Source organism: Tupaia chinensis, unplaced genomic scaffold (assembly GCF_000334495.1).
Source record: "Tupaia chinensis unplaced genomic scaffold, TupChi_1.0 Scaffold000489_1, whole genome shotgun sequence".
NCBI lineage: Eukaryota > Metazoa > Chordata > Mammalia > Scandentia > Tupaiidae > Tupaia > Tupaia belangeri.
This window is the reverse complement of record NW_006160001.1, coordinates 3,213,621-3,223,816: the sequence shown is the minus strand read 5'-3', so window position 1 is coordinate 3,223,816 and position 10,196 is coordinate 3,213,621. Positions and strand designations below refer to the sequence as shown.

Genomic DNA, 10,196 nt, shown 5'->3' with positions numbered 1-10,196 from the left:
GGGAAAGAGAAAGGAGTTCTAAATTCACCCTGTGTTTTAAGGCTTTGCCAATTTTTCTTTTAAGGTTTTGCCACAGGGTATGCATACTCACCAGAGAGAGAGAGAGACAGTGAGAGGAAAAATGAGAAATCAGCCCTCAGGGGGGATGGCCAGTTTGCAATCCCTTCCTTCATTTCCCCTTCTGGGATTCTGGGCAGGCACACACATGTGCCCAGCATGGTTTTCAAGCCCCCAGGTCTGAGAGTTGAACTACGGTCAGCCATGTGGGAGTCCTGCACTTTAACTATCATGCCACCTGCTGGTCCCATATACTTTTTAAAAATGTGACTCAAGGGTCAGTCCAAAACATGCTGGGCATGCACCAAGTGTCCAAGATTCAAGGGAGCACTGGAAGGGCATGACCAGACCCAATGGAGAGTGTTCATTTCCCTCTCTCTTTCTCACATGCTTGCAAGAGCACACAAATTCTATCATGAATAAAGCTTTACTTTAATGTAAAGATGCATTATTTTATATAAAAAGTAGGCTGGCTAATTGCATGATGGTTAAGGCAGCTGGATCCCACATGGCCAACCACATAGTTCAAGTCCTGGACCTGCAACTTGAGAAACACACCAGGAATGTGTGCGCGCCCAAAAATCCCCAAAAAGGAAATGAAGGCAAAGTGATTACAGTGTGACCATCCCCCATGTAAGGGGCTTTCTCATTTTCCTTTTCTCTGTCTCTCTCTGGTAAGTTCACAAGCCTTCTGTTAACTAAAGAGAAAAAAAGTGGACCAGCAGATGGAGTAATAGTGACGGTGCTAGACTCCCACGTAGTCAACCACAGTTTGAGTCCCAGACCCAGTGACTTAAAACTCATGCCAGGCACGTGTGTGTGTGTATGCCCAAGATCCCGAGAGGAAAATGAAGAAGGGATTGCGGCGTGGCCCTTCTTCCCTCTGGAGCGGGGGTGATTTCTCACTTTCTGTCTCTCTGTCTCTCCAGTGAGCGCATGTGGCCTATAGCAAAAAAACTCTTAAAATTAAAAAAAAAAAAATTAATGAGAAAAAAGTAAAATGCAGCCAAAGAAATGTAAAAATACCTTTTCCATTCAATAAAGTTCACAATGACTACTACAAGCAATGGTGCTAGAAATATATAGCTATGTTATTATATTGGGAAAGTCCTGACATATTTTTCTATGCAAAAATGCCTCGTGACTTTTCCAATGACCCAATATTATACAAATAGTATTTGCTCTTAGAGTCTGAGATCTCAACCCCTACAACGCCCTGTCTGATTTGGATTTTACCTCATTTTTTATAAAAACGGCATTCACTACGGCTTCTTTATCTTCGGAGGAAGGCAACAGAACTGGTTCTTCAGGTGTGATCTGGGACCACTGACCCACTAACGAGAAGCTTTTACAAGATAAAATATTCTTCAACTCCAAAAATTCCCAAAGAAAAATGCATCCACTTGGTGTTATAAGCAGAATTCTCTTCCCATTTCCAGACACATACAAGTACAGTCTCAAAGAGTTTGCTTAAAAAAAAAAAAAAAGGAATTAAACCTCTGACATCTGAATTTCTCCATGAAAATACAAAATTTATCCATTTTTACAATAAGAGATATAAATGATGCTACCATTCATGATGTCAAAACTAAGGCACTCTTAATAAAAGTACAAATAATAGTAATATTTATCAAGTACTGATTGTGTAATGTTTGGAACCTATTGTTATCACAGGAAGTTAGGCATGGCAAACCTTTCTTCAAACTGAATCTAGGAATCACAGATAACTACCACTAAAAAATTTAAAATATACATATATACAGAGAAACACACACACATATATATGTACACATACAAGGATACATTTTCAAAATAACAGAAAAATGTTTCATCTTATTATTAAGTAATCTAACTTAAACAAAGAAAATTCCCACCTATTGTAGCTTTAATCATTTCTCTAGGTTTTTCCGTTACTTGTATAGTTTTCCAACAATCTTGATCTTTGTTCCAAATGAAAAGCTCGCCTGTAGTTAGTACCCCAGCTAGCCAGGCATCTGTTTCCAAAAATCAAATTTAATAACTTTAACCTAATACTTTCCTTAATAGTACCCTAAATTATTTTAAAATATAGTTCATATTGTCTTTCGAATTATAAGTATTACTTAACCATTACTGGAAGTTCTTAGGACAAAAACATCTTTCAATAAAGGCTGCAAACTAGGAATTTTCTTCTTTGTTCTTCCAGATAGCAAATTAATTTCGTTTATGCATTTATCATCCAAAAGATAAACAGCTTCATTTTCCTAAGAGAAGAAACAGACAAAGAGCTTAAGAGGTTCCAGAGCTAATTCAATACATTGACTAAATAAGTTATCCAGAAAGGAAAACAAAGTGACATTTAAGAAAGTTTATGCACTGGTATTATGAATCATTAAATGAATATCAGCTACAGTAACCTGAAGATTTTTCATTCTATTTTAAAATACCTCTTACTAGAATTACTAGGTAGGTGACCTAATGTTTGCTTTTAAACTTAGCAGTTTAAAATTATAAGAGTGTTGGAACCAGCAGATGGAGTAATGGTTATGTCGCTGGATTCTCACCTAGTTGACCACGGTTTGAGTCCTGGACCCAGAGGCTTAAAATTCACACAAGTGCACATCCTGAGAGGAGAATGGAGAAGGGGTTATGGCATGGCTATCCGTTCTTGGGGGTGATTTCTTGCTTTCTGTCTCTCTTTCTGAGTCTCTCCAGGGAGCACATGCGCCCTATAGTAAAACTCAAAAAAAAAAAAAAAAAATCGGGACCAGCAGTTGGCATAATGGCTATGTCGCTGGACTCCCATAGAGCCCACAGTGCTGTGAGTCCTGGACCCAGTGGTTTAAACTCACGCCTGGTATGAATGTGTGCATGCCCAGGATCCCAAGAGGAAAATGGAGAAGGGACTGCGGTATGGACATACCCTCTGGGGGCTGATTTCTTACTTTCTGTCTCTCTGTCTCTCTCTCTCTTTCTGCTGAGCACATGCACCCCATAGCAAAAACCTCTCAAAACAAAAAAAAAATTGTAATGTTTTCCAATTCTTCTAGCCAAAACCTGGTTATCTGCTGTTTAATCTCTTACTAAGATTCATAGTAATATGGGCACTTTTATTAAAAGAATTCTTTTATCAGGAACCAGCAGTTAGCGTAATGGCTATGTCACTGGATTCCCACATAGTCGACCGCAGTTCGCATCCCGGACCCGGTGGCTTAGAACTCACGCCGGGCACGTGTGCGTGTGTGCCCAATATCCCGAGAGGAGAGTGGAGAAGGGATGGCGGCATGAACATCCCCCCGGGGGGTGATTTCTCACTTTCTGCCTCTATGTCTCTGGTGAGCACATGCACCCTATAGCGAAAATCTCCCTAAAAAAAAAAAAAAATATGCAGATATCGAGGGACCAGCAGTTAGCGTAATGGCTATGTTGCTGGACTCCTATGTAGTCGACCGTGATTTGAGTCCCGGACCCGGTGGCTTAAACTCACGCTGGGCACATGTGCGTGCGTGCCCAAGATCCTGAGAGGGGAATGGAGGAGAAGGGATTGCGGCGTGACCATCACCCCTGAGGGGTGATTTCTCGCTTTCTGTCTCTATGTCTCTCTCTGTCTGGCTGGCGAGCGCACGCACCCTATAGCAAAAAATCCTCTCAAAAGAAAAAAAAAGAATTCTTTTATTTAACTTTATTTATTTATGTATTTTTATTTGAGCAGAGACAGACAGAGTGAGAGACAGAGTGAGAGAGAGAGAGGGAAAGTGAAAAGGCAAGCTGCCAGTCTGAACTGTAGTCGCCATGTGGGAGTCCAGTGCCCTTAACCACCACACTACCTGCTGGCTCCAATATGGGTACATTTTTATTTACTTAGATTAAAACAGATGTGGCTACATAAGCCCTTGATACTGATAATTGTTTACTATGTAAATAAAAGTAGGCTGTTTTCTGTATTTACTCTGCTTTCACATGTGCTGCATAATGACATGTTGGTCAATGACAGATTACATATATGAAGGATGGCCCATGAGATTATGAGGATTTACCAAACAGCCTAGGTGTATAGCAGGTTGTCTATTATATAGGTTTGTGGAAGAGCATGCTAGGTTCTTTGTACAACCATGAAATTGATTAATGGCGTATTTCTCACAACATATCCCATAGTAAACCAAAAGCATGACTGTATATTCCAAGGTGGTAGTTTTCAAAGTACCATTGAGCTAGCAGCATCAACAACACATGAGACCTGTTAAAAACACCAATTATCAGGGTCAGCAGGTGGCATGGTGACTAGGGCATTGAACTCCCATATGGCCAAATGCAGTTCAAGTCCCAGACCTGGTGGCTTGCTTTCAAACTTTCTCTCTCTCTCTCTCTTTCTGTCCTCTCTGGTGAGTGCATGTACCCTATAGCAAAATAAAAATAATAATAATAACAAAATAATTAAAAACAAAACAGAAACAAAAAAGACCAATTATTCAATCCCAACCCAGACCCACCAAATTGGAAATACCAGGAATGAGACCTAGCTATCTGTGTTTTAACAACTTCTCCAGGTGACTCTGATACATTGTAAAGTTTGAGACTTTTGTACCAAGGAAGTTAATTAGTGGGATGATTTCCCATAGGAAATTTGATACTTTATTTCAATAATCACCATGAATATGAGAATTTATAGGTTTGCCCATTTTCCCAAAGGTGAACAATCTGGTCCCTGTACTGTACTATAAAAGGTATGCCTGAATTAATAACCTATTGTGGCCCACCTCTTATATTCCCCCTCTAAGGACACTTTATTGCACATTCATGAAAACCACAATAGGAGGAAACACTCAAGAGGTTTAATTTCCTATAGTTCTAGTAGGGGAAACTGCACAAGATTAAATGTTGTTGGGAACCAGCAGTTAGCGTAACGGCTATGTCACTGGACTCCCACGTAGTCGACCGCAGTTCGCGTCCCAGACCCGGTGGCTTAAAACTCACGCCCGGCGTGTGTGTGTGCGTGCCCAAGATCCCGAGAGGAGAATGGAGAAGGGATTGCGGCGTGACCATCCCCCCTAGGGGATGATTTCTCGCTTTCTGTCTCTGTCTCTCTCTTGTGGGGTGGCGGACGCCTATTAAGAAAAAAAAAAAAAAAAAAAAAAAACTCGCAAAAAAAAAGATTAAATGTTCTTGTTTGGGGGCCAGCTGGTGGTGTGGTAGTTAAGGTGGCTGGATCTCATATGACCCCATTGCATCATTCGAGTCCAGGACCTGGTGGCTTAAACTCACGCCGGGCGCATGTGCATGCATGCCCAGATCCCAAGAGGAGAATGGAGGAGAAGGGATTGCGGAGTGGCCATACCCCCTGGGGGGGGTGATTTCTCCCTTTCTGTCTCTCTGTCCCTCTCTGTCTTTCTGGCGAGCGCACGTGCCCTATAGCAAAAACCTCTCCCCCCCCAAAAAAAAAGAAAGAAAGAAACATGCCAGGTGTGTATGTGTGTGTGTGTGTGTGTGTGTGCACGCAAGCGCACCTAAGATGCCAAAAGGAGAAATAAAGAAAAAGGAATTGCAGCATGGCCATTCCCCATGGGGAGTGCTTTCTTACTTTCCTTGTCTTTCTGTCTATGGCAAGCACACATACCCTGTAGCAAATTAAAAAGAAAGAAAAAAAACTCCTTTTAGATATATCCCATCTCAATATACTTTAATATGAAAAAGAATTTTTTTTTAAGTAGAAATTTTTTTATAGGCATACCATTTAACTTTCTAGAAAAGCTAACTTACTCATTATAATAAAAGCAAAACACACATAAAACTGTTTAGTGGGCAAATAGGTACTTCCTCTAAAGATGATGCTTTCTTTCCTCCTTTTTTTTTTCCCTTAGGGACCAAAAGCTTGCTCACCAGAGATGGAAAGTGAGAAACCACAGCCTGAGGGGGATGGCCACGCGGCAATCACGTCTCCATTTTCCTCTCAGGATTTCAGGCACACATGAACACATGCCCAGCATGATTTTCAAGCCACCAGGTCTGGGGCTTAAACCACGGTTGACCATGTGGGAGTCCGGTGCCTTAACTACCATGCTACTGATGGCCCCGATGTTTTATTTCTTTAGGGTCATAAAACATTTCTACATCTTACAGGCAAAACACACATTTAACTTAAGTAAAACTGATGTCTGAATAAAGGAAAACCTACCTGTCCCAACCAAGAGACTCGCGGCCAGGGTTTTTTCTGCTTGATACTTGTTGATGTCAAAACTTCTAATCTTATCTCCATGTTTGTAAGATAACAATGACAAATCAAGTGTCAAGAGTCACAGATGCTGTAAATAATAATAAAAATTAATAACACTTATAGTAAATAGTCTATAAATATCTGCTGAGCATCTTAATCCAGAATTTTCATAGTTTTGATCATTATTTGTTGTTACTGTTGAGGTTTTTGCCTTGAGGCACACACAATCACCACAGAGAGAGACCGTGAAAGGGAAAGTGAGAAATCGTCCCTCATGGGGATGACCACACCACAACCCCTTCTCCTCCATTCCCCTCCCAGGATCTTGGACACGCATGCACATGTGCCTGGTGTGTGATTTTAAAGTCACCAAGTCTGGAACTCAAACCACAGCCAGCCATGTGGGAGTCCAGAGATGAAACTGCTATACCAGCTACTGGCCCAATTATTACTTTTTCAGCAGATAAAGTAATTAAGTTTTTTAAGTTCGACTTTTATTTATTTAAGAATTATTTATTATTACTTTTTAATTTGACCAGAGAAAGAGAGGGAAAGTGAGAAAGCAAACTGCCAAGTCCGGGATTCAAACTGCTGGGTCAGTCACTTGGGAGTCCAACATCTTAACCACCAAGCCATCTGCCAGCAGACAATATTTAAAAATACATATACATTGGGGCTGGCAGGTGGCGTGGTAGTAAAGGACGCTGGACTCCCACATGGCTGACTGCAGTTTGAGTCCCGAACCTGGTGGCTTGCTTTCTCACATTCCCTCTTTCTCCCTCACTCTGTCCCTCTCTGGTCAAATTTAAAAAATAAATAAATAGGGACCAGCAGTTAGCATAATGGCTATGTCACTGGACTCCCATGTAGTCGACTGTGGTTCGAGTACTGGACTCAGTGGCTTAAACTCACACCGGGCGCGTGTGCATGCATGCCCAAGATCCTGAGAGGAGAATGGAGAAGGAATTGTAGTGTGGTCATCCTCCCGGGGGGTGATTTCTTGGTTTCTGTCTCTCTGTCTCTGTCTTTCTGGCGAGCGCACATGCCCTATAGCAAAAAACTTTCCCAAAAAATAAATAAGTAATAAATAAATGGATAAAGTTATAATAATTCTTTAAAAGAAAAAAAAATATTTGAGTCCAGCAGATAGTGTAATGGTTATGTTGTTGGGCTCCTATGTAGTCGACCCTGGGTCTCAGACCAGGTGACTTAAACTCACACTGGGCACGTGTGTGAGTGACCAAAGTCCCTAAAGGAGGATGAAGAGGGAGGGATTGTGGCGTGGCCATTCCCCCGCCCAGGAGGGGTGATCTCTCACTTTCTGTCTCTCCAATGAGCACATCTGCCCCATAGAAATCTTTTTTTTTTTTTTGGAGAGGTTTTTGCTATAGGGCTTGTGAGCTTGTCAGAAAGACAGAGACAGATGGACAGATAGACACAAAACAAGAAATCACCCCCAGGGAGGATGGCCACTCTTCAATCCCTTCTCCTTCATTTTCCTCTTGGGATTTTGAGCACACACGCACACGCACCCAGCATGAGTTTAGGCCATTGGGTCTGGGACTTGAAATGCAGTTGACTACATGGGAGTCCAGTGACATAGCCATTATGCCAACTGCTGGTCCCTAGAAAATCTCTCTTAAGGGGCCGGCATGTGGCATGGAGATTAAGGGTGCTGGAGTCCCACATGACTGACCACAGTTCTAGCCCCAGACCTGGTGACTTGCTTTCTCACTTCCCTTCTCTCTCTCTCTCTGGTCAAATAAAAATAAATAAAGTTAAATTTAAAAAAGAAAAAGAAAAAATCTCTCTTAAAAAAAGGAATTATTTAATTTCATTCATTTATTATTATTCAATTTGACCAGAAAAGAGAGACAGAGGGAAAGTGAGAAAGCAAATCATTAGGTTCAGAACTCAAACGATAGTCGGCCATGTGAGAGTCCGGCATCTTAATCACCCTGCCACCTGTGGGCCCAGGTAATCTCTTTTTAAGGTAAGCGATTAAGCATTCACTTAGTAGCTCATATCTAGAATACTCAGGCAAAATGTAATTGCTTTTTTGACAAGTTACTTCTCAGACAATGAAGATAATCATGAACAACTAAAGGCTCTTGACAATAAAATATATTGATCTGCCTCAGTATGGTCTGCTTTCTCTCTTTCTGTGTTTTGCCTGTAAGATGTAGGAAAACAGTATGATGATTTTACTAGAATCATTAGATTCTCTCAATAATTCTAATCTATAGATTATATTCGTTAGATAGTATCTAAGAATTAATAACTTTGGTGTTATGTAATAATTCTATTTTTTTAATTATTTAATTTTATTTATCTTTTTTTTCTGAGAGATTTTTTGCTATAGGACAGGTGCACTCACCAGAAAGACAGAAAAGGAAAATCACCCCCAGAGAGAGATGGCCATGCCATAATCCCCTCCCTTCCATTATCCTCTCAGGAGCTTGGGTAAGCACACACAGGTGCCCTGCTGAGTTTTAAGCCTTGGGTCCAGGTCTCCAATTGCCATCAACCATGTGGAGTCCACTGACGTTACCATTACGTCATCTGCCGGTGCCTTATTTTTTAATTTGAGCAGAGAGAAAGGGAAAGTGAGAAAGCAAGTTGCCAGGTCTGGGACTCAAACTACAGTCAGCCATTTGAGAATTCAGCGCTTTAACCACATACTTACATATATATACTAGAAATTTGCTTTAAAATACATCAGATGTATACTTAGATATAACCTCTTTATGTAATTAAACTGTAAAGGATAAGAAGACAGGTAACAGTGCCTGCAGGTGGTGCAATAGTTAAAGTGTTGGACTATGGCAGGGCGGACCACGGTTAGAGTCCCAGACCTGGCAACTTGCTTTCTCACCTTCCCTTTCTCTCTCTCTCCCTCTCTTTCTGGTGTCTCTCTGCCTCTTTCTGGTCAAATTAAAAATAATAATAACAAAAAATAATTCATTTTTTAAAATTTCATTAAGAAGTAAACGGGTAACTAGGTTTTGTTTTTGGTATTTTGTCAGAGGGAACCCCAGCTGGAGGGAGAAAGAGAAGAGAAGCACTCCCTCAAAGAGATGGTAAAGCCACAACCCCTTGGCCTCATTTTCTCCCACCCCTTTGGATTTGGGGCCCTGGGAGTGTTTCTCCAGCTGCCAGTCAGGAACTCCAACTGAGTATTTGGCCATGTGGGATCCAGAGCCTAAACATTACACCACTGGCTGGACCTAACCACGCCAAGATCTGAGGGAGCCCTACAGGTCGTGATAATGGATGACTTTCCAACTTCCACGACTACTATAAAAATCACCTCCTGTTAACGTTGCTAAGTTACTTCTGCTACACACTGCCTGCTTCTCAAAACACTTCTCTACTGGGGGATAACAATACACAACACGGCACAAGTAAAACTGGTTCATGGAAGAGCAAAATGAGTGTAATCACACTCAAAATATGTCAAGAGGAGTCATAAGCTCGGCCTACAAAATAAATAAATAAATAAATAAAACCCTTTATCTGCAACAACTTGACAAATGCAATTGCAAAAGAATGCAAGTTCTGCGGTTTGCACCAGGATAAAGACCGCGCGTGCACCCCGCCGTGCTCAACGCATCACCCACTAAGGTCAACCACGGGCGTTTCCCCTGACAACGTCCCAGGAGTCACCCAACAGTCCCCTCTAGGGTGTCCACGGGGCTCTGCGGGGGAGGCTCGGGGACCGGTTGGTAGCTAGGGGTCCCGAAGCCGGGGCCGAAGTCGAGGTCGAGGTCAGACCGGAACCGAACCTCGCGTCGCCGGCCCATCCGGGCTCCGGGGCTCCCTCAGCCCGCGGACGCGGCGGCGGCGGGCGCTGGAAGGCTGGGAAGGCCCAGAGCGAGGACGGTCAGCACCGCACGGCGGGAAGGCACCGGGGCGGGGTCGGCGGGGACGAGCGCGGCCGGGCCGGGGC

The 10,196-nt window shown here is 42.3% G+C and overlaps 1 protein-coding gene across 1 annotated transcript in view; it reads right to left on the bottom strand.

The window, feature by feature from the left end:
- The window catches only part of CPLANE1 (ciliogenesis and planar polarity effector complex subunit 1), a 182,135-nt gene extending 175,820 nt beyond the window's left edge, over positions 1–6,315 (bottom strand). Inside the window, exons 1-4 of the mRNA XM_027774878.1 lie at positions 6,209–6,315; positions 2,165–2,300; positions 1,932–2,051; positions 1,294–1,526 (exon numbers count right to left, since the gene is read on the bottom strand). Coding sequence (XP_027630679.1) covers positions 1,294–1,526; positions 1,932–2,051; positions 2,165–2,300; positions 6,209–6,289 — 570 coding nt within the window. The 5' untranslated portion in view covers positions 6,290–6,315. The remainder of the gene's footprint in view (positions 1–1,293; positions 1,527–1,931; positions 2,052–2,164; positions 2,301–6,208) is intronic.
- Positions 6,316–10,196: the final 3,881 nt, after the last annotated feature.